Source organism: Eutrigla gurnardus (assembly GCF_963514095.1).
Source record: "Eutrigla gurnardus genome assembly, chromosome: 17".
Lineage (NCBI taxonomy): Eukaryota > Metazoa > Chordata > Actinopteri > Perciformes > Triglidae > Eutrigla > Eutrigla gurnardus.
This window is the reverse complement of record NC_139928.1, coordinates 3,687,021-3,714,975: the sequence shown is the minus strand read 5'-3', so window position 1 is coordinate 3,714,975 and position 27,955 is coordinate 3,687,021. Positions and strand designations below refer to the sequence as shown.

Here is a 27,955-nt window from a genome sequence, read left to right as displayed (position 1 = left end):
TATGTATCTTAAGAAAAACACTGAAGTCAAAATATAATTGTATTGCTTTCAAATATTTATTTTATCTCGACTCGACACATGATTGACTCCTCCATCCTCCTCAGCGTCTTCTGTTTGGGGAAGTAAACTGTTTAAATGTGTATGTGACAGCTGTTCTCCTCAATGATACATCAATTTGTTTTAATTCATTTACAAATCTTTAATAGCTCACACATGTTTAAGATTTCTGAGCATTTTTTTTAAAAAACGTTCTGCAATTTTCCCACGTGTTCTCTGAGAATAAAGTTGTACGTTTACGAAAATGAAGAATATATTTTTCAGTAGCAGCCCTGTAGTCTACTGTGCATTGAGCCTGCTGCTGATCTGGTAGTCTTCCCTTCGGGCTGTCTGACAGACACAGAGCTGCAGGTCAGAGGAGCGCCGGAGTCCGCTCTTCCATGGAAAAGATTCAGAGAAAAAAAGGCTTGTTAAAAAGAAAAAGCTTCAGAGGATGATGGTGAAAGCAAGTCTCAAGACAAAATGTTTTTAAATGTTCTAAGCATAACACCATAACCATAACACTACTTCTCATACTTATACTTATATGACTATACATATACTTATACTATCCTGTCAATCAAAAGACTGCAGCAAAGCTGATTTTCAGTTCAGTCCAGAGCCTTAATATCATTTGACAAAGTTTCAAAGTATTTTGGGGTAAGGCCGTGTCACGTCTCAAGTCTGTGAGGGCAAGTCAAATTCAAGTCACAGTTCTTCCAGCAAACTAGCAAATCGCAAGTCTTTTTGGTTCAGTAGCTATGAATATATTTAGGTTTTTCAATTAAACCCCCACATCAGGCCCACATATCGGTCAGCCAATTGCTCAGTTCCAGTCAGCAGAGGTCTGTTTTGATTGGTTGAAGCATCATCCGCTGTTTGGCACCGAGCCTGGCAACTGTTAAGATAACAGATTGTTCTATTTCACTTCTGATGGTTTGGTGAGCTGCCATGAAGACCATTCAGGGTCTGGTTTATCATCCACATGTCAATACACAGTCCGTCCACCTCACATCAGATTTCTATACTATACTATACTATATTATTTCACACCCACACACACACACACACACACACATACCAGTGTCGTTCATGGCCAGCCAGCGCTGTATTGAACTGGTATCCCATTGATTGTTCAATTGTTGCTACAGTCCATTGTACATTTTCCACTCTGACAATGGTTATTGACATGCAACACACACACACACACACACACACACACACACACACACACACACACACACACACACACACACACACACACAGGAAATAACTATTGTATCGGAGGCCTAGATTCCCATTTTTGCTCTCTTTCCAACTCAATTACAGTTTATGCCAGCTAATCCATTTCACTGGCAGGGACAGCAACACATTTCCCCTCTGGGCGACGTGCAGTCAGTAGCTGAGCCTCATAATAGTGACACAAGGAAGTAAGTAAGCCCACTGCTTTTCAACCTTGCTTTGCGTTACCTCTCGCTGGGAGGGTCCAACAAGGAAAATGCTTTTCATTCTAAAAATGCTGAATCATTCTAATGTGATTTGAGTCCAATTAGTCAATGTGGTTTACAGCTCTCCCTGAATGCCATTTTTTGGGGCTCAGGAGCTTTGATAGTAATGAAGCCTGATTAGCTGGGCTGTTGGTTTCAACCTATAACCTCTTGTTTAGTTGGCAGAAGGCTTTTTCTCCTCCAGCAGTGCCCAACTGCAAACCTGTGTGTAATGCATTCAGGCTTCCACTCAACCCAACCCAAACCCTGATACCTCAGATGTCACACAGGCATTCAGCTGAGAAAGTGAAGCCAATGCAGAAGTGCCTTAAATCTGCATTTTTTCTAATAGCCAGGTGGTCCTCTGGTTGCAAAATAGTATAGAAGTCTATGAGAAAATGACCCGATTTCTCATTTGATTTCATACCTCAGTAAACATTGTAAACATGAGTTTATGGTCTCAATCTATAGTTGACTCAAAAGAAGACTAATAGACTCAAGTCTTCTTCAATCCAGCATGATGTTCATTTCGTAAATTATGATCCATTTAGACTCAAACAGACCATAAAGCAGGTGTATGCTTTAGGGCGGGGCTACCTTGTGCTTGACAGGTCGCTACCAACAACTCTAACACTGTTTTGGTTGCCTAAAACATGTCTTATTCGGCGTTCGGTTGTACTTAGCTCCACCCTCTAATGTCAGTTTTGTTTTTCTTGTTGTGATGTTTGTGTGTAATTTGGTCTCAAGTCTCAGTGAGACCTGAATGGATTTAGCTTTATTACTACTGACTATAAAAACATGTTTAACTAGCTCATCCAGTCAGATCCCATAAAGCTGTGCTGGCAACACAAATATGCACATTTACGACTCAGATTAGGCCTGTGTTTACTCCTGGTAACATGCGCCAGGGCCCCTTCAGACTCAATAAGACGCATGTCTTTCTCGACTGAATGCCTGTTGGGACAATTTTCTACAAGCTCTACTTATCTGCCTGTCGCCTCCCATATTCATCCCCGTCCGCTTATTTGTCTTCTCCCTCGGACGTGTGAATCCAGATTGAGTTATCCTCTCGTCACGCAGCCTCTTCATCCTGTCACGCTTCGTCCTTATATATCATCACAAGTCTGAGTGTCTTTATGTGTAAGAATCCCAGAGACTGACTGTGTGCGATGGAAACTAGTGTGTCCTGGTCATCCCTGGTTGAGGCTGGCTGGTTTGTGTGTGTGTGTTTGTGTGTGTGTGTGCTTAGGCCTTCACCATCTGTTGACGTGATCGGACTGTCAAAGACGTCATGGTGCTCGACAACAGCATGTCGCCAGGCCAATTGATCCCTTTGGCGAGAGTGGGCGTTCCACGCTGAAGAGTATATTTGAGGGAAATCGCCATATTTGGGGAATAACGTTTTTCCTATCAGCATCCGAGGGAGTGACTTTGAATGCTTGAGGCATGAGAGAGCATAAATGGTTTTCCCATGGAATTTGATTCAAACCCAAATCTGAAATTGGTTCTTTTTTACGAAAGCTGATGGAAATTGAAAGACAGTAGACTATTGCTGCTCTTATTGTATTAATTCCTAACTCACTTCCAGTGTGCAACAGAATTGTTCCTGAGATCTGCGCAAAAGCATTTTTTATTTGTCTTTTCTCTTCATTTTTTCTCTCTCCTAACTTATCAGTGGCAGTTGCTAGGAGAATTTAAGATTTTTCATGATTGTTAAAGGCATCTCTTTTTTTCGCTCACTTGGAGCTTGGGTCGGATATCGTTTGAATTTGAAAGATTCCGATTCCTTGTTTCGATTCCGGTTTCAAACGATTCTCAATGTCGATTCTTTTAAGAGGCAGGGTAAAGAAATATGATATTTTAAATGAGCTAGCTAACAGTCTTTCTGAGTCTGACCTTTCTATCAATTTTTAATTCTATGAACTTTTTACTTTTTATGAACTTTACTATGAATTTCTCACAGGGCTGTTTTCAACTACAATATAAATATAAAAACTATGAACTTGAATATAAATATAATACATTATGAATACATTTTCATAGGGGTACACTTTCCTCAAGAGAGCTTTATTTTTGAAAACCTAAAGAAAACACAATTACACATATGTATGATGCTGCAGGTACTTTAACATGTTACCATGCTCCCATGGATGGGCTAACCTGGTGCAGAACAGCAAATAAACAATAAGAAACAACTTGTAAAACCTTCCTTTTGTTGCACCAACATCTTCCCCTTTGCGGCTAAGGTGAACAGAGTAGGCTCAGCACAACGCGGAGTCGTGGAGTCACCAGCCTGGCTAACGTATTATTTATTGTATAGCCTATGTATTGTTTAACTTTCTGGATTCGGACTGCGGTTCAGTCACTGCGGTGCCACGCTGGGGGTTGGAGCCGGACTCGGAGTCAGAGCCAGAGGAAGAGGCAGCGGAGGATGGTCAGCGCAGCGTGTCAAAGACGGGGCACACATTTATTTCTACTCCATGAACTCGGAGGAGGTGCTTTTTCATGTTTGTCGTGCACCCTCCTATGCACAAAATAATAAGTGTTGCATTTTGCCAAGAGTTCCTTTTTTTTTAGAAAAGTGAAGCCACACTTTGGACGGCTGACACACGCTATCCATGCTCGTCTCGCTCGGTTATGCAAACACTTCCGGTGGACACTTCTTCGTTGGTGTTCAGCGGCTTCTTTTTCCGGTCGGCAGACTGGGTATCAAAACTAGGAATTGAATTTTAAACTTTTGAACGATTCCAAAGAAATTGGAAAATTAGTCCCGGTTCCAATCGATACCCAACCAGTGTTAATTTTGGCGGCTATTTTAGATTTAGTCTTAGTCTTAGTCTTTAGACGAAAATGCTTATTCGTTTTAGTCACATTTTAGTCATTGTTTACCTTCATAGTTTTAGTCTAGTTTTAGTCGACGAAAAGTAAAAACATTTTAGTCAACTTTTAGTCATTACTTTTAGTCACATTTTAGCACTGCCGCCCCCATGCGTCTGCTTTAAGCTGCCGGTCCATAACTTGGCCTATGTTGAATCTGTTGTCTCATTCTTTTCCTATGGTCTGCATGTGGCGAGCAATTACAACAGGACAATTCCATTCCATCAAGCTTCTTGCTGCTTCTGTCTATGAAATATGGATATTATTTTGGGTAGTGTCCATGGGCGGTTTTGTTGCCAGGAATGGTCCTTTCCACTCCCTGCCCTAAATATGTGTGTATATAGTATACTTCTTCTGTGCCATTTATGTATTTAACTTTCTCTATCACTACAATTACTCTTTGACTGTCATTTGCTCTGCTGTGAACTCCTCCGTGTCTCCCGTTTGGGCAAACACAACAACTCACGGCCAAGCGTAAATCAGGCTTTCCGATTGGCTGTAAAAGCCGCTACGGGAGCCAATAGGAGCATCCGATGCATAAACGGAACTCTATACGTCACTAGCAAGACGGCGGATGAAAATAATGATCGATATACATAAACACAACGGAGAAATACGCCACGGAGACGAGGAGACATCTAGTCACATCTTTACAACTTTACGCATTCGTTTTGTTGTCAGAAATAAATCGCTCACATGGGCAAGAAGGGTACCGTTGTTTAGCCAACGCATGTTTTTTTTTTTTTATGTCCGTAGACACACCATTAGCATTTTAGTCCCATCCCGTCTCGTTAACGAAAACGAAGCAGACATCTCGTCATAGTTTTTATCATCAAGGATCTATTTTTAGCTCGTCATCGTCTCGTCTCGTCGAACATATTTCGTCATAGTTTTCGTTAACGAAATTAACACTGTACCCAACCCTACTTGGAGCCGTCTTTAAAGACAACATTACATTTACATTTATGGCATTTAGCAGCTACTACAGATGTAGTAGCTGCTGTTCAGCAAGGATACCTTAAGTACAACAGTGATCAAAGTGCTATAGGTAAGACCAGATTTGCCATGCTATGTAGAGTTGAGGTGAAGTCTGAACAGGTGAGTCTTGAGACAGTAACCTTTCTTCAGAGTAACAATCAAGAACCAACCCTTCTTCAAGGACTTGTAACAATCTGGGCATATCTTAGGATATAGAAACTGGATGATGACATGAATGTAGTGATGAAGTGATTTTCTATTTGATGTGTTACATTTACTTTTACATTTAGGTCATTTAGCAGACGCTTTTGTCCAAAGCGACTTACAATAAGTACATTTGTCAAAAGAAGGAAACAAGGAAACCACAACGAATCATTGCCGATAAAGTAAGAGCTAAAAGTAGAACAAGTGTTAGGTCCTCATCTGAGTGAACTAGTAGTTCAAGAGCAACAGTGCTACGATCAGAGTGCTATAGGTAAGGTTTTTTTTTTTTTTTGGGGCGGGGGGGGGAGGTCATGCTAGTCGAGGTGAAGTCTGAACAGGTGAGTCTTGAGCCTTTTTCGGAAAAGTGTTGTTTAGTTAAGTGTGTAACCTCAGTTCAGTTGTTAGTGACTTAGAACATATATAAATAATTGAGCTCAGTGAATTCCAGCGTGGTACTGTGATAGGATGCTACCTGTGCAACAAGTCCAATGGTGAAATGTCCTCCCTCCTAAATATTCAACAGTCAACTGTCAGTGGGATTATAACAAAGTGGAAGTGATTGGGAACGACAGCAACTCAGCCAAGAAGTGGTAGACCAAGTAAAATGACGGCGCGAGGTGAGCGGATGCTGAGGCACATAGGGGTAGATTTACTAAGACTGGCGCAGTTTGTGCTGTGTTTGTTATTGCAAGAATGCAAACAGTGCACGCGGTGCATCCTCATTTTGTGTCGTATTTATCAAACCTGACAGCCACCGGGCAAACAGCGTTTACTCCGCCCTCAAGCGGAATAAGTGCGCCACTAAAAGCAACGAATGGGCCCGCTTATATCTAACATGGATCTTGAAACGACAAAAAAGCGCTAAAAAACACATAGCGAAGCAGGGAAACGGTAGCGTACAACAGGTCAGAGGTGAGGATAACCAATTCAGGTCCACCTGAAATGAATGCAACACTCACCTTTATCACACATGCACACCCACACACGCATAGCATTTAGTAAGATCGGCCAGTTAGACTTGGTGTATGTTTATTTAATAAACCCCTTTTAAACATACTGCTGTGTTTATTAATGTTGTATTTGAATAATATCAACCTCTTCTCTGCAAAGAATTCACAATTCCTTCAACTGTTTGAACTTATATGCTAATAGTTATTAATTATTGACATTTCAGTATAAACCCCTTTATATTGAGACAGATTTGGTTATCTTTTCCCTGATTTCAGGGTGGTGCCCCGTTTTTAATAATTATACTAATAATCCTATTAATGGCAATATTTATATTGATATTAATAATGATCTATTTATAACCAAATCTGCTCCTGCTAGTTCCCTATCACAGCAATGGTGCTACCAGCCAACCAGCTGACGTAGAGGAGTGAAGTGCTCGCATCGGGGTGTGTGGTTTGACCAGTGTTTGAAGGTAGATGGGTGCCGTTCCATTGATGGCCTTGAAGGCCAGTGTCATCTTCTTGAATTGGATGCGTGCTGCAACAGGAAGCCAGTGGAGGTCACGGAGGAGGGGGGTCACATGGGAGAATTTGGGTAGATTGAAGGGTTAGGGTTAGAAGGAGAGAGTTGCAGTAGTCAAGGCGGAAGATGACCAGTGCTTAGACCAGGAGTTGCGTTGCATCCTTTGTGAGGAAAGATCGGATCTACGTATGTACTGACAGTCTTCGTTCGACTGCAGCTGGCGCTGTAGTGACAAGTTCTTAAGTGCTTAGTTTACTTCATGCAGGTTTAGCCCCTCCCTCCAATCAAGCCTATTGATCTGTGATGGCCGAAACTTGTCCACTCAGTATGAACAGCTTCACAAGAATTTACCAAGTGTTCTAGACAAGACTAAATATTATAACTAGCTCTACTCACAGAATGCCTAAACCCAGTATCTACAATTAGCTTCTGACTTACCAACAAGATAAAATGCAGCTTCCTTCCTTTCTTCAGACAAAATGTAGCACCAACATATTACCAGTAGGTTTAACGGTACACGTATTAGTTCCGGACATTTTCGGTACAGCTGTTTATTTTTAATACTCACACAGGTTGCTTGCGTCAAACTGTGGGCAGACACTGCAGTCCGGTTCATCTGAGGACACACTTCAGACATTTCATTTACGATTCAACTGAATGTGTCAGTGGAACAAAACAAAAGACCCATGGTGTTCAGGCTCGTTCTACTGCAGATTCACATCGAGCCAATGAACCTAACCATTTAGTGTTTATCGCTGCAAACGTGAACACACTCCGTCCTAAATTTTCAGCGTTGTTTGTGTCCACCCAACAGTCCAATATTCACTCTACTTTTGTCTCTGTTTTTGGTCTCCACCAACTCCTGAGAAATTATCTCCATGACCTGTGCAGTTGCACCGATCTTGAGTTTTCTGTTGCTTTTTTACAGATGTGACTTTTCTTAACGTCAGTTTAACGTTTTGAAAGTTTTTGAAAGTTTTTGAAAGTTGAAAGATTTACATGTGGGAAGTGATTGAGAGGTCTGGAACCAGAACACCAAGAGTCCCTATTTTATGCATAGATGATTTACCTTTACATTCTTTGTTTCTCTGAACACATCGGGCACATCTTCATTGCAACTCACCCCTAGTTCGACATACATGTGTTAAAGATATGTTGCAGTTGTTGGTTGCTATAGAGTGAATCAGAAAAATAAAACATGGTATTTAGAAATGCCCCATAACAAAATAAGAAGAAAAGAGAAAATATAGGCAGGTTCCTGTTGATACAGAAACCACCACACACTTGTAGTGGGTCTGAAGTGGTGATTGAGAGGGATTATTTTTCTATCAGATGATACATTGTTCTTGAGAAAATTCCTGCAGATTATAACTTTAATTCACTCAGGGAAGCCTCAACCGCTCTGTGGCAGGCAAAAAATGTGAATCTGTATTCTGCATAAATCTAATTCCACAGACATTTGATTTATTTGCTAATCCAAGATGAACAGTTATCTCCAGGAAACCTCCATCACCTGAATAATTTTCCACAATAGATTCCTGCCTCAGTTAGGCGAGCTGGCAGGCGGCGTCTGACCTGGGAATGGTTAGAATGAACCTACGGGTTTCTGAGGTTTTGGCTAGTGTGAACGGTGTTTGAATGATTCTTTCAGGGGGGATACGTTTCCAATGTGTTTGCTCGCCTGGCTGCTCACACCAAACTCTATTATCTGCTACATTTGCTTCCCTAACAGAGGGATAAAATCTCATCTGCCTCAGTCAGAAGAGTGTGTGTGTGTGTGTGTGTGTGTGTGTGCATACGCCCAGAAGGGTATAAGCCAAAATAAACCCACTGCTTGTGGCACAAATTTGATTACTATAGCGTGGACGCTATCAAGGATCAAGAGACTTTGTGTTTTTTCAGAGCTTTCGCAATGCAAATAAAAGTGTCAACCAATCATATTGTGCAAAATGGACACATTCAATACAAACAACATACAATGCACAAAAAGACAGAGCCCCTATGGGTGCAAAACCAAGATGGTAAACTGTATTCCTCCTTTCAACCTTGACAAACCAATCAAATACCAGATCCACTCGTTACGTTCTTGACTTTCACAATAAAAGCCCTTGAAAACTGTTTACCAGAGGGAACTGGACTTCACTCAGAGCATTTCTAATTCTGTTAGCCTATAATAGTTTACAGTAGCTTAGGCTACAACGATTCACCGCAGGCTGCCAGAAGCTGCTCGGGGTCGACAGTACTGCAGTCATTGGTCCTCTGTTTGCGCAAAAGTCATTTTGATGCACAATAATTGAAGCTATTTAAATTGCCTCATTTATATAGCGCTTTTCTCCAAAGCGCTTTGATTGAAGCTATTTAAATGGCCTCATTTATATAGCGCTTTAATTGAAGCTATTTAAATGGCCTCATTTATATAGCGCTTTTCAGGAATGACTGACATTCACCCATCCACACACACATTCACACACCAACGGCGGAGTCAACCAAGCAGGGCGACAGCCAGCTCATCAGGAGCAATTAGGGTGAGGTGTCTTGCTCAGGGACACCAGGCGCTCAGCTAGGAGGAGCCAGGGATCGAACCGGCAATCTTGCGGTTGCCAGCCAAAGGCTCTACCTCCTGAGCTAAACCCCCCCTATTTGCAAGTGTCTCACATTTTTGTCTCTCATATTCGTATAAGCTGGGTTGCACCAATAAGGACTAATTTGATCTCAGATAACTTTCAATCAGAGTTTAGCAAATGTAGGTTTAAGGTGAGTAAAACAAATTAAGCAGAGTTCTGTTGCAAAACTAAAAAAACAATCTCTGTTTAGTAAATCCAAGCTGTATCCAAAATCATATAGAGTTTAATCAATGCAGAGATGCTTGCTTACCCAAATGAAAATAAGTACTGCATAAATTTGCTGGGTGGACCATGAGAGTAGGTAGTAGCAGTCCAATCATTTGCCAAAGACTTGCTTTAAAACCATAACTGTACACAGTTCAAATGTTCAGTTTCACGGGGGAACGCGTCACATAGAGAAACTAACAATGCTCTAATGCTCTTTATGTTTCACTGGAACTTCGACAAAGCAAGTTTAATAATGGTCCCTCCAACATGACCTCCTGCCTCTTAGGAAATGTCTCTACAAGTAACACCTGAAAGTGATCCTTCTCCACACTGCTGCCAAACATATGCCTGCATCCATCCTGCAGCACTTAACCTTGTGCAACTCTCTCTCTCTCTCTCTGTGTGTGTGTGTGTGTATGTGTTTATGCAAAGACAAGTGCTCGGTCATTACACGAATGGCTTCACAAAATGTCCTCACCTGTCAAAAGTAATCTCTAGAACGATCCATTTGTGTCACTGCACGATGTAAGCACAGAGTCCTTTTGTGGAAATGGAACACTTAACATTTTTGATGGGGTTTGTTATAAACGCGATTAAAGCCATGGAAGCCATTTCCTGGCAATAACTGAAGACAGTAAGATGTTTGAACTGTACAGCACTGCAGTGAACTGACCCAACAGCACACCCAACAGACCCATTCACTGATAAGGCTACGATTGCGACGGCTTTTATCTTTGTCATCCAGGAACATTGTCTTTTCTGTTTCAGCCTGAGCAGCAATCAATCTTTTCTTTTTCTCAAACAACTGTAAGAGGATTCTCTGAGAAGAGCGATCCGTCTCCATGTAAGATAAATAAGATCACAGGTGACCTTTTCAAAGCAAGTTAACTCTGGAATGTCCTGTCTCCTATTGACATCCCATATTGCTCTTCCTCAAAGCTCTCGGCTCTCCTACACTCGTCACAGGAATACAAAGTCCAAAATATTTTCTTACAGTTTGCAGTGGCTCGGGGTTTAGCTGCATCTTTCATGACTCACTCATCACAGGACGATATAACGAGCCCTCTAAACTGTCCCCCACACTCTGTCTGCAGTGTAGAGGAGGATTTGTGGCCACTTGGCTCGGCTGGGTCCTGGTGTCAAAGTACGAAAGCTGTCAGACAGGGCTGTGAGTCAGGGATGGCGTCAAGAAGGCACTGCAGTGGTCTGCAGCCATGTGAGTGTGTGTGTGTGAGTGTGGTGGAGCCAGGTTTATGGGCCGTTTTATGGCCTAAATAGTGGTGATGCTATCCTGGATTTAACTCACACAAGGTGATTATGGAGGTAGAATGATGTGATTTTTTTTATGGAAATGGCGAACATTTTGTCTGTATTGCACATAAGAAGTGGACGTAGTCAGTGTGACATCTTAATTTAATCAAAAAAATGTAAACAACAACAATAGAGGGGGTTAAACTGTCATAGTCTGGGAGAGAGATTTGGGCGTGTGATTTGCTGAATATAACTGGAATGGGATTTGCAGCAACTCTACACTAACGTCAAGAGATTTGATGTTGAGGCTTATTTAAATTCAAATATGACAGCACCTCTACTGGACCCCAAGTTGGTTATATAGACTTGGTTTAAACAATTCTGCAGCCTGCTGCAAATGTAGTGTTGATGAAGGTGTGCTATGGTGAAGATTCAATGTTAGATTGCTAATGTTGTAAATATGCAGTTTGTAAGATATAGAAGAGAGATAATCCTCAAGGTTTTTTGACAAAAGGCCTTCCTCAGATCTAAGAGCAGTGAAATTACCAACCTTACAAACTAAATATCAGTCATTTTAAGTGTAACACATCTTTGAAAATAGGACTAAATGGCTTGCTGTGAAGAGTTTTGTTCAACCCCCCCCCCCCCCCCCCCGTTTCTCTCTCTGTCCTGAGAAGCTTCTGAGAAGTGAAGCATCATGGGGAAACACAACAGCAAGCTGGCTCCGGAGGTTCTGGACGACCTGACTAAGAACACCGAATTCAACGAGGCCGAGCTCAAGCAGTGGTACAAAGGCTTCCTCAAAGACTGTCCCTCTGGCATCCTCAACCTGGACGAGTTTCAGCAGCTCTACGTTAAGGTTAGCTCAGAAGAGAGGCATTAAAAAGGGGGCTCCAAGGAAGCTGTTTTTTCAAGCTATGGCCTGCAGTGAATATTTTGGTTTATTTCCTTTCCATATGTAGCACCTCTGGTCCTAACCTGATGGGGTAGATGAAATGCTTACATCTCTCTAGGTCCTATAGGAGAATACACTTGGAATGGGTGACTCACGAATGGAGTAAGTGTTGGGTTAACAGTCAACAATTTTATTGCTTATCACCATCAAAGCAACACAACAAACATTCATAGAGCTCTTTAATAAAAAATAAACAAAAAGAATAGGTCCTTTTCAGTACGGTGCTCCAACTGATTTGCTCCTCTGTATTGAGGAGGAAATGTTCAAACTCCAAGAGAGAGAGAGTACAGTATTAATAACCACACCGCATCCATCACCTGTCACAGTTCTGCTGGGCAAGGCTCGTCATCCAAGTTAGTCTGTAGTTGGTACTCAACAAAAAAAAACAACCTACACAAATAGTGCAGATTGTAAGTTATCTGACTACATCAACTTCTTCTGTTCACTCATACGAAGTGAATTGTCATGTATCACATCAATATGTAAACTACAAGAAATTAATAACGTATCATAACCATATGTCAAAGTATTTTAGCAACAATTAATTCTTCAATAATCTTTTTTAAACCACTTTTTAGTAAACATTTAACATATTTTTAATATTTTATGTTTTAACATAAAAACTGAATATAATTATTCCTCCGTGCATTTTAACAACCAAAACAAGTTGAATCACATTTAAAGTGGATTCATTCTGCTAATCAAGATGCTCTAGCCCTTCAACAAAATAAGTGAAATGCTCCTTTACGGTTTCACCACCGGGTCTGTATTGCTCTACTAAACAGAACTAGCACTTAGCATAACCATTCGCATCAACATTTAGCACGGGTTCATCACCAACCAACTTGCAATATGGGTTAGCCGCTAGGGATTAGCATATTAGCTAGTCATTAGCATTTTAGCTAGTGATTAGCATTTTAGCTAGTGATTAGCAATAACTTTAGTGATCTACTTTACACATTAAACAATGGCACACTGAGCACCAAAGTACAGGGGAGACCTTCACACAACTCCAGTTGGTTTTATAGCAAAAGTATCTGAACATAAACAGCATTTATCATTTATTTTCTCCTCACAGTAGCTAGCAAAACAACAAATTAGCATGCGACACGTGCGGCCATTTGAAGGAGTTCAAAGACATAACTTGAGAGGAATTGTATCCACTAGGTTCACAGCTCATGAACTAATAAAAGAGCAACTAATCAACATCATACAATTTAATATGACTGGATTAATCAGGGTTTTAGAACTGCTTTACAGCATGTTATACTGGGAAATGCTCCGTTCGCTCATATGTACATCTGCCGTCTGCTCGTGCTGCGATTAAAAGTGACCCCCCACTACAAAAGTAAGGATCTCAGGACCCCAAATTACAATTAACGGTTTACTAGCCGTATATTTCATATGGGTTACACATAGTTATACAAAATACTGAAAAAGTTGCCTGTTAAATGTTGAACAGATGGCTTATTTGCCTTTAACATGGCACAGCGCCAGGGAGAGGCTGACTCATTTTTCATGGATACACAGGGGTTAAAGATATTTTTAATCAGTTTTGCTTATCATCTCATCCACATGCATAGAAATCAACTGAAGCCTTACCTCAGATATTAATTTGTCTCTGTAAATCGGAAAGTACATTTTGCGATTTTTCCATTCGCAAAAGCAAGCTTACCTGGCCCGAGCTGACAAGCAGTGGAAAATGGATGGATTCAAGTTCCACCTGCATTACGAGTTTAGTTTCATTTTGTTAAGAAGAAGGGCCCTAGTTTCGTAGACCAGGCGCAGTCAGCACTCAGCGTACCTGCGCCACGCCGACGGGGTGTGTCTGCCTGGACTTTGCAAGTTTCGTGCACCGCGCAGGCTCGCGCAGGCACACCTCCCGTCTCGCCCACCCGCGCAAGTGGGAAAGAGGGAGGAGAAGAAGGCGTGAGTGGGAGACGAGGAGGAGACGAGGCGTGGACTGGGATTAATACAGCCGATTCAGATCTTCACCAATCAAATAAGCTCCTCTCCTCACCTTTAATGCGTTAGGGGAGGGTCAGTGCAAGTTCCGTCACTTGACAACCCGATGACAGAAGCAGCGCCGCCGCTCCCACCACGCGCATCACGCGCTGTGCGTGCGTATCATAATAATAACAATGCTGATATTATAAAAAACAGGAGAGAGAGAGGGAGATGTTTTGGTCCGAGAGGCTGAGTTTCCGTTACGCGTGCCATCCGCCTTTGATCTGACGTCAGATGTGACGGGACAATCTATATAGATATAAATTCACGTGTTGATTTAATTAGTTGCATTAAATAGTGTTTGTTGTGATTATTTATTGCATTTAAATGTGCCTGGAACTGTGGAAACCTGCCTGTGAGGTCTCGGTGATATGTGCGCACTGCGCGCCGTCAGCCAAACTTCCACTCCGCCAGCTGTAATTCGCCTTGAATGAATGGACTTTATTTACGCCTTGCGCCGAGAGTAGACTAGGTTGGAGCTGGCGGGCTTTCGGCGAAGTCTCGGCGAGGCTTTTTGCCACGAAACTTCCGCTAGGCCAAGCTGAATCTCCCACTGCTGCGCCGCCACACCCATCTTGGCGCAGGCGATCCACCAAACTGACAAACTGACCGTGCGCAAGGCTGCGCATTACGCCGGCTCCGCCACCCTGCGCCGCCCTGCGCTGCGCCACGAAACTAGGGCCCGAAGTCTCCAATTTACTCTTTGCGAAACCCCGCCCACCCCACTGCTACAACGGCAACTTGTCAGAGCTGCCATGGAGTCCATGCTGTCACTAACTGTACTCCCTGAATAAATAGTTATATTTTTGGAAAAACAAAAAGGAGATTCCAGAGAGGAGCAGACAGAAGGGTCTGCAATGTTGATCTGTAGGATTTAGCTTCTGTCTTTTTGGTTATAACCTGTTCTTCGCTGCTAAATCAGTTTCACATCCCGGATATACAATAACGTGAAAAAGTATTTGCCCTCATCCTGATTTCTTAATTTTTTGCATATTTGTCACACTTAAATGATTCAGATCATCAACCTATTTTTATTATAAGACAAAAACAACGTGAGTGAACACAAAATACAGTTTTTGTATAATTATTCCATTTATTGAAGGTAATAAATTATGCCAAACCTCACTGTTTGTCTTTGTCTTATATTGAAATTAGTTTGATGATCTGAAACACAACAACTGTGACAAATATGCTAAAAATGAAGAAATTAGGTAAGGGGGAGAAATACTTTTTCACAGCATTGTATATAAACTGAAAGACAGAAGCTAAATCCTACAGATCAAAGTAAAAGTGAACCATCACAAAACCACCTCATCACAGGGCATTCGAGACAGAGGACAAAGAATTGAAGGACCTACGCTGTTCCTGTAAAGCTGGCTTTATATTTCTCCACAACCAATCTTTAAAAAGCAAAAGGCTATTTTTAGAACATGCCCTACAGGCGACCAGGCTACCCCTGCAGATATCCTGACTTTCAGTCCAAAGTCTGGGAACACTGGATCATGTATTGCCCTTAACTTTTCTATCATGAAGTGATGCACAAAGTAACTGCCACCTTGCTTTTCTCTTCTTTTTTTTAACCCTCAAGTTTTTTCCGTACGGTGACGCATCAAAGTTCGCCCAGCACGCGTTCCGGACATTTGACAAGAACGGCGACGGGACCATTGACTTCAGGGAGTTCATCTGCGCCCTGTCCATCACTTCCAGGGGCAGCTTCGAGCAGAAACTCAACTGGGCCTTCAACATGTACGATCTGGACGGGGATGGAAAGATCACACGCATGGAGATGCTGGAGATCATCGAGGTACGTTTCCCTGAGCAGGGAGCAAGTGTGTGCCTGAGAATGTTTAGTCAGATTGTGAGCATTTACTGATTGAAATCCTTTTTTTCCACTACGTCTCTGCAGGCCATTTACAAGATGGTCGGCACTGTGATCATGATGCGTATGAACGAGGACGGGCTGACCCCGCAGCAGCGTGTGGACAAGATCTTCTCCAAGATGGACAAGGACCACAATGATGAGATCTCCCTGGAAGAGTTTAAAGAGGCCGCCAAGTCTGACCCCTCCATCGTCCTTCTGCTGCAGTGTGACATGCAGAAGTAGAGGGAGGGAGGGGCAGAGAAAGAGCAAGGGAGGGAGGGACGGGGGAAGAGTTGAACTGACACAAGAGAAGGAAGGAGGATCAGAGAACAGAGGGGCTTGGGAGGAAAGGGAGGGACGCAGTTTGAGAAGGAGGAGGAGGTAGGGAATCTTTTTTTTTTCTTTTTTCAAAGCAGTGATGACTGGAAATGAGCCGTGTTTGTAACACAGTGGACCTCTGATTGATGCCATTCTTTTCTCCCAGGCCGTCTCGCTGTGCAGTACACTCATGCAGCACTTCTGTGTCAGTCTAGCTGGGTTGGGTGTCTTTACAAATCCAATCTGATGATCTGTGAAAAGAGTACATTCCCCGAGCTCCTTTGGCACAGACTGAAGACATATTGTAGGGATTATCACCCTGCAGCACAATATACTGCAGTGGGATTTAGGTGCCAAGGACACTTATCTTTTTAGAACATTTGCACCTTTGTGTTACTTTTCCCAACTTCCTTCATTTGTAGAATAATGAATGGTTTACCCACCATTTTCTGGAAAAAAAATTGCCTTTTTGGAGGAGTTATATGATAATACTGATACCACTATCAAAAAAATCTTAAGCTACAGCTAGAAGACAGTTATGTTAGCTTGGCTTAGCTGTTATATATTGTTTTCCGAAGTGTGAAAATGACAAGTTGCAGTTTTGCAGAGGGCTTTGTGCAGTCCTTGCTGGTTGCCTGGGAAACCTGCGGCGATGACGAGACTTGAAGAAGTGGTCTATGCTCCCAACCTTCTGTAACTTTTGGACAGAGCTAGGCTAGCTGTCTCTCCCCGTTTTCAGTCTTTATGCTATGCTAAGCTAATTGTCTCCTGGCTGCAGCTTTACATTCACCGTACAGATACAAGAGTGATATCGACCTTCTCACCAAACGCAAATATATATATTTCCCAAAATTTTGAATCCCCCAATTAATTTTAACTCTAATGCAAATTCTGGCACCACGAATGCCGATTAGGAAACACAGCCGGATGCTGATTGCTGTTTGGATGCTGTGCACCATAGGATAGTCTGAAATAAAGGAATGGCATTAAACCAAGACAGGGCCTGTTGTTTGGTCCACATGGTCCTTGTAGTGACAGGAGAGAGACAACTGTGATGCTGATAGAGAGAGAATTATGTAAATGAACAATACCATGAGCTGTGTGTGTGTGTGTTTTGATGTCCACGTGTTTGTGAGTATGAGAGAATGTGCGCATGGATATTTTACTGGCAAAATATATACATCATGATCGGTTATCAAAACGGCCCCTTCTGCGCTCGACAGCCAAATCCACAAGTTGCTACGTGGCACTTAAAGGAAGCTTTTTTTCCCCGGTTAGAGCATGCTCTCCACGCACTTCACCCGGACGTACGAAGCAGTCAGGTGATGAATGTCTTAGACGGCTGCCTCCAGCACCATGGCGAAGCATACTGATGTGCTGCCCGGTGACTTCTGGCTGTGCCTGAAGCTTTTCCACACATGCTAACAAAATCAATATCAGAATGATTACATGTGCTTTATAAAATGACGCGTAATGGGGTTAGAATAAAGCCTTGAGTAATGTAATCTGGGCTTTCTCCAACAGCGAGCATCTCGTCTCTCTTTGTGATTGTTTTTGTTTTATTTGAATGCCAGCTGCAGCTTTAGTGGGTCAACATTTGACGTGATATGATAATTACTAGTTTTGGAAGAAGAATGACATAAAATCACTGCATCAGCTTGTCATGATTAAAGCCCCAGTGTGTATGTGATTAAAGTATCTTAAATGTTTGTGTGTGTTTGAGCCCCGTGGTGTTTTTGCCTTTGTCTTTTAACAATCGGGGACACCAAAGTCAGAAATATGTCGATATTACACACTGTGGTTTTAAAGCCCCTGAAATTGTATGCCTTTCTTATTTTATTTTCATGACTCAATAAGCTGCAATCAAGGCTCATGTTTGGAGAAAAGCATCCTTTAGTTATTATTTATTGAGAGTTTAACATCTAACATCTTTAAAATCTATGGTAGCCTGCTTCATCAGGACTGTGTGGGTGTTGTTGGCTCAGATTTGACTGATTGGCCTGGCAATATACCGAAACAACCCGACAACTGCCCTAAAATCTGGATATCTTGTCTCACAGTTAATGTTTTTGAATGGGTCTTTGGTTAAATGCCTGAAAAAAGGTCTTAAGAGATTACATCACGTTGTTCCACAACATAAAACAACATCAGTATTTCACGTGTGAATTTTTAAGCGTTTGTGTCTTAAAAAAGGCGGTTGCTAACGAGTGGTGACACAAAAACGATAGCTTTTCACTTTAGGCACTTTGAAAATCATTGAAGTGGTTTTCTTTCGTGAAGATTATCTCTCTGAACAAAACATTTAAAAAATAAACACACCAACACCAACCCTGCAGCACTCTTTTGTTGGACAGGAATGAGTGACGTTGTCTTTTTCCATCCGCACACTTCAAACTACTGAGAGGAGCGCTGTGAAAACAGCCCAGACAGAACTTTCTCCATTAAAATAACCAAAACTTAAAAAGCGTGTTCATATATAAACACCATCGCTCCGAGTGAGAGGCTGAATGGCAGGCATAAAAGGCAAGCTAAAATGATTGATAACAATGCTAATTTGCTTTGTGTTGTTTCATCATTGGATTAAGTTCTGATAAGGTCTGACGTGATTTGAGCAAAGGAGCCGCTGTAACAATGTGTATCGGGGGAAATCAGGACAGTAGTTACAGGTCATATGACAGAAACGGTATTTCTCTGAAAGGTCAAACCTGCCTCTGTGATTCATTGTTGTTTCACATGAAAAGCTAGAATAACCATCTCTCCTCTTCCTCTCCCACTGTCTTCCTCTCCCCCATTTTTTGTCTTCTTCCTCCCTAAATGTCAGAGAGGAAGCGCTTTGATAATAGGTGGAGTGAGAGGAACTTTGCTGAACTCAGCTCAGATCTAAAATCAATTTGAAAAAGAGCAAAAGGTTGAAGAGGAAGCCCGGACACTGTGTGTGAGCATGTGTACAAGTGCATGTACACGTGCTCACCTGTTGGTGAGTTTGAATGGTGGCAGATAACTGGAGAGTTTGAAAGAAAGAAGTAAGTTATTCCCATTTCATCATCTATAATAAGTAGGTTTTCTATGGGATCAGCTTTCAAAATCAGGAAATGAGTGGTTATCTACTGAACAGATAACGTATTGTCCTTTGTTTAACAGTCATTTTATGTTGATTACAAAGTTATAGACTGCCACAGGGATGAAGAATCACACTGGTTCCGACACAGAAAGTGGGATTTCTTTGGATTTTGAATTATTGCCAAAAATAAAATCTGTGGCAGACAATTTTTGCTTGGGCTCATGCCACCCAATTATATGCAACGAGGGTGCGAAGGCAGACTAGTGTGAAGGCAGACAGACTAGTGTGAAGGTAGACTAGTGTGAAGCAGACAGACTAGTGTGAAGGTAGACTAGTGTGAAGGTAGACAAGTGCAAAGGCAGACTAGTGTGAAGCAGACAGACTAGTGTGATGGTAGACTAGTGTGAAGGTAGACTAGTGTGAAGGCAGACTAGTGTGAAGGTAGACTAGTGTGAAGGCAGATAGACTAGTGTGAAGGCAGACAGACTAGTGTGAAGGTAGACTAGTGCGAAGGCAGACTAGTGTGAAGGTAGACTAGTGTGAAGGCAGACTAGTGTGAAGGCAGACAGACTAGTGTGAAGGTAGACTAGTGTGAAGGCAGACAGACTAGTGTGAAGGCAGACAGACTAGTGTGAAGGTAGTCTAGTGTGAAGGTAGACTAGTGTGAAGGTAGACTAGTGTGAAGGCAGACAGACTAGTGTGAAGGCAGACAGACTAGTGTGAAGGTAGACTAGTGCGAAGGCAGACTAGTGTGAAGGTAGACTAGTGTGAAGGCAGACTAGTGTGAAGGCAGACAGACTAGTGTGAAGGTAGACTAGTGTGAAGGCAGACAGACTAGTGTGAAGGCAGACAGACTAGTGTGAAGGTAGTCTAGTGTGAAGGTAGACTAGTGTGAAGGTAGACTAGTGTGAAGGCAGACAGACTAGTGTGAAGGCAGACAGACTAGTGTGAAGGTAGACTAGTGCGAAGGCAGACTAGTGTGAAGGTAGACTAGTGTGAAGGCAGACTAGTGTGAAGGCAGACAGACTAGTGTGAAGGTAGACTAGTGTGAAGGCAGACTAGTGTGAAGGCAGACAGACTAGTGTGAAGGCAGACTAGTGTGAAGGTAGACTAGTGTGAAGGCAGACAGACTAGTGTGAAGGCAGACTAGTGTGAAGGCAGACAGACTAGTGTGAAGGTAGACTAGTGTGAAGGCAGACAGACTAGTGTGAAGGCAGACAGACTAGTGTGAAGGTAGACTAGTGTGAAGGCAGACTAGTGTGAAGGTAGACAGACTAGTGTGAAGGTAGACTAGTGTGAAGGCAGACTAGTGTGAAGGTAGACTAGTGTGAAGGCAGACAGACTAGTGTGAAGGTAGACTAGTGTGAAGGCAGACAGACTAGTGTGAAGGTAGACTAGTGTGAAGGCAGACTAGTGTCTAGCAGACGGACTAGGCTTTGGCCAGATGACATTTTGTAGTCTCAATTAGCCACTTGTTAACAACCATCTTCTTCATACAAGACATGTAAAAGCTTCTAAATGTGAGTTATTCCTTGACATATTAGATATCTTAGAAGAGAACATCAATATGTCTGTTAACCACAGACATTATTTCAGGCATCAAACCAAATAACTATAAAACAAACAATGACTTCGTCAGAGCTGTTCATGATAATGGAACTCCAGTCAGGAGACGTTAGCTTAGCGCAAAATTGCAAGCATGCAGCAAAAAAAAAGCCAATAAACTTGTTTTTTTTTTGTATGGAATGAACAAAGAACATATAATGTGAGACGAGAGCAAAGCTAGCTAACTCCCCCCCCCCCCCCCCCCCCCGCCTTCAGTATTTTTGCCTAGCAAGCTAAGTTAACTGCCTATTGGCTGTAGCTACATATTTAGCATATTTTACATGGTATCAAACTTCTCAGCAAGTAAGAAAGTGAACATGCTTATTTTTTTCCAAAATATCAAACTATTGTTGTCATAGTTATGGTGGGTGTTACATCAGTCTTGAAAGCTGACTGCAAACAAATAGGCTACATCAAATATACACATATATATAATTTATTATCTCAAGTCCTGTTTCAATAATTCAGACTATTTGAGGTTCAGACCAATGCATAGACCTCCCCTCCCCTCACTGTCAGCGAATCAGATTTACCTTCTCCTTCTCACTCAACCAATGAACACGCTCCCCCCCGAGCTAAAGAACGAGCCTCCTTTGCGCGATAACGTGATGATGATGTACATTACGATGCGAGTATAATCGTATTCATGAATATAAACAAATATAATATGTAAATGTACCACTAGCTTAGGATTTCATTTGACGACACAGCTGTGTGTGTGTGTGTGTGTGTGTATGTGTGTGTGTGTGTGTGTGTGTGTGTGTGAGTGATAGAGTGAGACTGAGTGATAACTGTGTGTGCTGTTTGTCTGGACACTTTTGTGTTTTGTATTTGTATCATTTGTGTAACAAGAGATGCCTCAGTCTAGTTGACCTTTGTAAAGATTTGAGTGTAAACCGTCGCATCGAAGCACTTGAGTGTAATTACCCACTACACTTGCTTTTTGTGGTCCGCTGGTTCGTACAGTCTCCAATATGGCACGTGTTGTTTCGTTTGGTGTAGCCTGCTGTCGCACTTCTGCCAGTAACACTCGCGTAGATGGTCAGTTTCACCGAACGATGGAGTTGAGGTTGTTGGGAGCCTGAGGGGAGTCAGTGATTACAAACTGTCCTGTGTCACAGTGTCACCCAGTGGATGGAGGTGTAATAACACTTCAACGACTGTACAGCTCCCCTTCGCCTCAAGATCAAAACTGACAACGCTGTATATGATGCAAATAACCCGATTAGTGAGATAAATTCACCTTTTTTCAAGGTGAATTGGATTAGATTTCTTGTTTTTGGAAATATAGACCAACGTTACAAATTTATGAATAGGCTTTTCAGAAATAAAAATGCTTTTATGGAAGGGACAACCTTGTCACAAAGCTTCACATACAGCAAAACGTTTAATGCTGGTTTTGTTAAGTAATTGGGAATCGATTGTGCTATCTAAAGTATTACTAATATTGCTAGCTGCTAATATATTTTAGAGTAACAATTTATCAATGGCCCGCAACTTCAATCTCACAAACCTTTTGTTGTCAGTGAGAACGCTTTGATAAACCACCACCTGCCCAGCTCCCAACAGCAGAGGAACCAATCAGCAGCTAGTTAGTTAACATATTGGAGCATTTAGCGGCAAAATGAGCCAGATATTTCCCTCAGGCTGGTGAAGAGCAAAACAGGTAAAAGGAGGGTGATGTCGGACTTACATTGGTCAGAGGGTCAGAACTGCAAATGAATGCGAATGTCTGTATTTGCTGAAATCTATTCACCTTAACAAATATAGAATGTGATGATATGGTGATCTATTTTTGACTTTTTCTCGCAGAAGCCACTTAGCAAAATAAAAAACGAAAATAAGTATTAAAGTCCTGTGTTAAATTTGACCCATCAACCTCCGCCACCATCTGCCCTGTGAGGACTACACTATGTCGGTTTCTCTGCTTGTATTGCTGCGGATGAATGCGTCACATATACACACTAATGAATATATGAATATATATATATATATATATAAATATTATATATAAATATACTAATAAAGATGCCTAGGACCTTCTGCGTGCGCTGCGTTATTTGATGTGTTGGCAGTGAGAAAATGAAAAACTCTACATATAGGGGCTTTAATGAAATTGTCATTTTGTTCAAGTTCAATTATCTCCCACCAATGTTAGATTTCTTTTTTTTTAATAAGATTAAGGTTGACGCAACCAGAACGAAGGTCTTGCAAATAGTTTGCAGTGTACAAACATTGTCACCCACGCAGCAGCATGTGGTTTATTGCCTCCTGTTTTGGCTCACTGTCTTACGGTCGTAGGCTTGGTTAATCATCCCATTTGGTAAAACAGTTTGATCAGAACAGATTGGCCTACAAAGTGGCATCGCCATGTGTTGGTCTCCACTCTCCTCCGCTGATTAGATTCTGTCCATCCTAATTAATGGCGGTTCACAGCAAGAACGGCCACTTTGGCTTTTCCTTGCCCAACGCTGCAGACACAAATTCTATTTGTTTTGTGTTTTTGATTGCTTTCGCATCTGCTGGTTTTTTGGGAGTTTTTTTTTTTCAGTATCCAATTCAAAACTACGCAACTATGTCAATATTTGTTTTGTAGATTTTGTATGTGCCAAAGATAGGATTGCGTGGGGGAACTGAAATACGATTAAACATGAAGCGATGCTGTATTGATCACGTGGGACTCAGTTCTCCCAAAAGCTCTGTGACATGAATCACAAACATGGATATTTTTCTTTTTGACAGGGGATCGTTTGTGCTCGGTTGTGCAATAGCAATCTATTCCTCACCATTTCTCTATGATGTTTATGTAAATGTCTAATATGTCCCGTCTGATGTTTTTGGCTTTTGTTTTCTCTTTGTTTTCAATATTGTTAGGCTTCTAGAACAAAGACAATGTAATTATTTTTGTTACTTAGAATAAAACACGTGAATGTCGAGAGTTGTTTTCGTCGTCTTGCCATTGGCCCGTCTTCACGCATTCAAACACACACACACACACACACACACACACACACACACACACACACACACACACACACGCACGCACACACACACACACACACACAGTGAGCCAAGACTATGAGTCATCATCTAGCAATGATATCACACTGCTACAGTGACGTCACCATTGATGCTGTTCTCATGGTAACCGCACCACGAGGCAGGAAGACGAGCACATGAACATACAGATTCACGCCTGAATTATGACACATTTTTAGGCAAAAGGGCAGTCGTGACTCACTTAGTGACTGCGGGAAATCCATTTTGCCATCTGCACACTCGCATTTCCTCAGCATGGACAGCGATGGATAAATAATAGAGCACAATGAAGTGAGTCATTAAGTGTTGCCTTTAGGAATCAATATGGACATTTAGGCTACTTCCCACGAAGCACGGACACAACAACAGAGACTTTTTGTTCTGGAAAAATCAAACACTTCCTGTTTTTCAGATGCTTTGTTAAATGATATTACTACCTTTGCGATAAAGCCTTACAGGACACTACTCAAAGAACTCCAACATATTGAGGTTTAGGTTATCACATGTTTAGCTCTTTGCTCTCTGGTTTTAATTCATTTGTTTAAATTGTGCTTTCCATCGCCCCGGTCTCCAGCCACCCATCACCGATCAATACCAATCTATTCTGGGCCTTGCAGTGTCGGGCTTCAGCTCAGTGGAAAACCAAAACGTCAAAAATGTGCACACAGAGGCAGAGCAGCAGACACAGTGAATCACGCTGCAGCAGTAGAGGTCACGCTGAAGCGGTGCAGTTTGCAGAGCGGCCACAGGATGGCGCTGTAAGCTCGGCCTGACTCTAGTGTCCCAACATCCGGTCACTGGCACGATCACGCAAGAGTCGGTTGTTTCGTTTTCTGACAACGTTCAGCCTGTGTCGAATGAAACGCAAAAACACAAAGCATCTAAATACAAATTATGCATGACTGTTTGGTGGAAATTTGGTGACGAATGTTTACATTCAACTGCAGAACAACACATTTACCTACACAGAGTCACGTGAGCAGGCCGAAGGACTTCCTCACACACTTCCTTCACACTGAACGTCCAGTGGAGAGTGGAGAATGATGAATGAGCAGGACAGAAGAACTCCACCTCCCAGCACTACTACTATCACCTCTCCAAAGGTCACAGATACTCCGTGGTGGGATGTACTAAAGGTAAGTTACTCAAGTACTGTACTTAAGTGCACTTTTATACATATTGTCAATTTTACTACACTACATTTATATAGTTATATATCACAGTTATACATTATTATATATTATTATAGGTTAAGCTACCCAGCAATATTAGTAATTATTTTAAAGATATGTTTAAAAGCTAAAACAATTACGTGATGCGTACATTAATGCATCAGCTGTTATATTTCATTATACAATATCCAAAATAGGCTATTCTGCAAATTCAGTACTTTCAATTCAATTTTATTTATAGTTTCATATCACAACAGTTATCTCAGGACACTTTACACATTTAGCAGGACGAGAACACGCTCATGATTTTCAGAGTCAATACATTTCAAAGTCCCAACATCACCAGGAGCAGCAGAGACAGGGGAAATATGTTTTGTCCTTTAAGTATATTTTAGTGCTGACACTTTTGTACTTTTACTTGTTTACTCATCAACTCTTTGTGAGTTCTGGTGGTATTCACAATTATTTGATATTATACAACACCGGAGGTAGTTATGGGTGTAGACATATCTAGAGAACAGACCTGAACACTATGCCCTTTTAAATTGTGGTACAGAAATAAATAAATTAATCTGATATAATAATAATAATAATAATAATAATAATAATAATAATAATAATAATAATAATAATAATAATCCAATTGATAAATGAGTAAACAATAAATCCAAGCAAAAAATAAATACATAAAATATTAAAAGACAAATGCCAAACTCAAATACAGTCCTGGTGTTCCACAGTTTAGGAAACATTTTTGTTTGTCTTCAGCCTTGCAAAATGTCCAAAATGACCCTGCGTTCATTTGATGTTTATGATGACATTTATTTGTGCAGATATTTAGTTAATCTTTGAATTCCATCTCCAACTGCAGTCAAAGTAAAACAAGGAGGTGAAGACACTCTCCGGTGTCAGAGGCAGGAAGTAACAAAGTACAAATACTTATGTTTTGATGGTTTCACTGAGTGGAGGCTCCACTAGTGTTCATCTTTGGCTTTGAGTAGTGAATGATGCAAAGATGCAACTAGAAATGAAGAGTTTACAGTATGCTGCTCTTCTTAAGCTTTTCCCTTCAGTCTGGACTCAAGTCCCAAGTCCTAAACTTTGACCTCCCAGTCTTAAACAACGCATACTTCATCACATGTAATTCCATTTGCATCTCCAGCTGTCATTTCTGATCCAAATGTTTTACATTATGTTTTTTGCTGACCACATCGTTTTTGAACATGAACAAAATGGTTTTGGTATAATTTTTTTCCTGCCTTCCACAAGCAACATTCTTCATGGTTCTCTCCTGCGACTTGAGTGGACGCTGTCGATTCAAATGAAGCAGACCCGGGGGAATTACGTTTGGATAGTGTTAATGTTCATGCATGTCTTTCTTAATATCATACTTTTTTCATTTTTAGACTCAATCAAGTCAAAAGGCTTAAGTCCAAGTGAAGTCATAAAGTCCCAGTCAAGTTCCTTTTTTTTTATTTTCATCAAATTTCTGACTAGATGCCAAGTCATGTGACATAACTTCTTTGGTTGTGACAGACTGTGGATCATCAAGGGAGTAAGAGTTACCATGAAGGGACAAAGAGATCCATTTACTTCTGATTAAAAGGTAAAGAAATTTGTAAAAGGTACCGTTGAGTAAAACACGAGACCACCAGAAATCATTTGGCTATTGTTAGCCAGCACTGTGCGCTCTTCAACATGCATGAGTAAGGACACTAATGGTGCGTTGAACTTGGTGTACAACCTTCGTTTTAAGTGAAGGTTACATCCATTATCTGCTCGCTTTAGGCTAATTTAAGTCCCGATTCCCCGACCGACCCCCCCACCCTCCCCAACTCATCCTCTCAGGCATCGGAAAGAGCAGTTGGTAAAGACTGCCGGCTGTTACTTTCTGACCACTGCAGACAAATGAAAACCTCATGTGAAATGTGTTTAGTTTAGTTAATTACTTTAGGTTCAGATTAGTGTGAGTGTGACAGGAAGTGTATACACTTGGATGCTACGCTGCAGAAAATCTGTCAATCAAGTTTAAAATATGAAAAGAAATTCACATGATTTTCCATTGCTGACATGCAACATCATCCCAGTACATCTCAATCATTTCAAAGGAAATAACTATTTTGATTCGTCTCCAGATTAAATGGCCCATTATGAAGACTATTTGTTTGCTGTGTAGTTAGTGTGTGTAGTCCCATGAGCCTCTTGGGCGAATTGCACTGTCAACAACGGACAGCAAAGAGGGGCGGAGCCATGCTGAATAAGGAAGCAATGCTTTGATTGGTCAGTGGGAGGACAGAGGGGTGTTGAGAGAGTGATTGAATGGGACAGGGAGGGAGGGGACAGGGGGGTTACTGGGGGCGGGGGGAGTCACACAGCAGAGACAGAAGCAGATCGCTGCTCAGCCTGCAGCACAGGAGAGGGTGGATGTGTGTAGCTGTGTGTAGCTGTGTGCTGGAGAAAGCGGGTGAGTGAGTGTGACGACGTAGCAGCAAATGTCTCTCATGTCCTCTGGAACTGGACGCAGTGAGCAGTAATCCTCTTGAGGGGACAAAAGAAAAGGATAGAGACAAGTGAACACACATCGGCTGCTTTCAGACCAACTCCTGTAGTGAGCCTGTTATCAGCGGATGTGACAGGAGGACCTCGCCGAGTGTCACGGACTGCAGCGGGACATTGTGCTTGTTTCATTTTTGCAGAAGGAAATTGTGTTTTTTGTTTTTGTTTTTTTAAAATCAAAAGTAGAAGAGTCGGCATACTTTTTTTTGGGGGGGGGGGGGGGGGGGGGGGGGGTGCCTTTGGG

General features: G+C 41.7%; 1 protein-coding gene across 1 annotated transcript; it reads left to right on the top strand.

The window, feature by feature from the left end:
- Positions 1-11,834: 11,834 nt before the first annotated feature.
- On the top strand, positions 11,835-16,230 carry LOC311028231 (hippocalcin-like protein 4; the record flags this gene model as incomplete). Its single annotated transcript, XM_084032633.1, has 3 exons — positions 11,835-11,996; positions 15,688-15,903; positions 16,006-16,230. The coding sequence occupies 3 exons, from the start codon at positions 11,835-11,837 to the stop codon at positions 16,201-16,203; spliced, it is 576 nt and encodes a 191-aa protein (XP_083888759.1). The 3' UTR covers positions 16,204-16,230.
- Between the last annotated feature and the right edge of the window lie 11,725 nt (positions 16,231-27,955).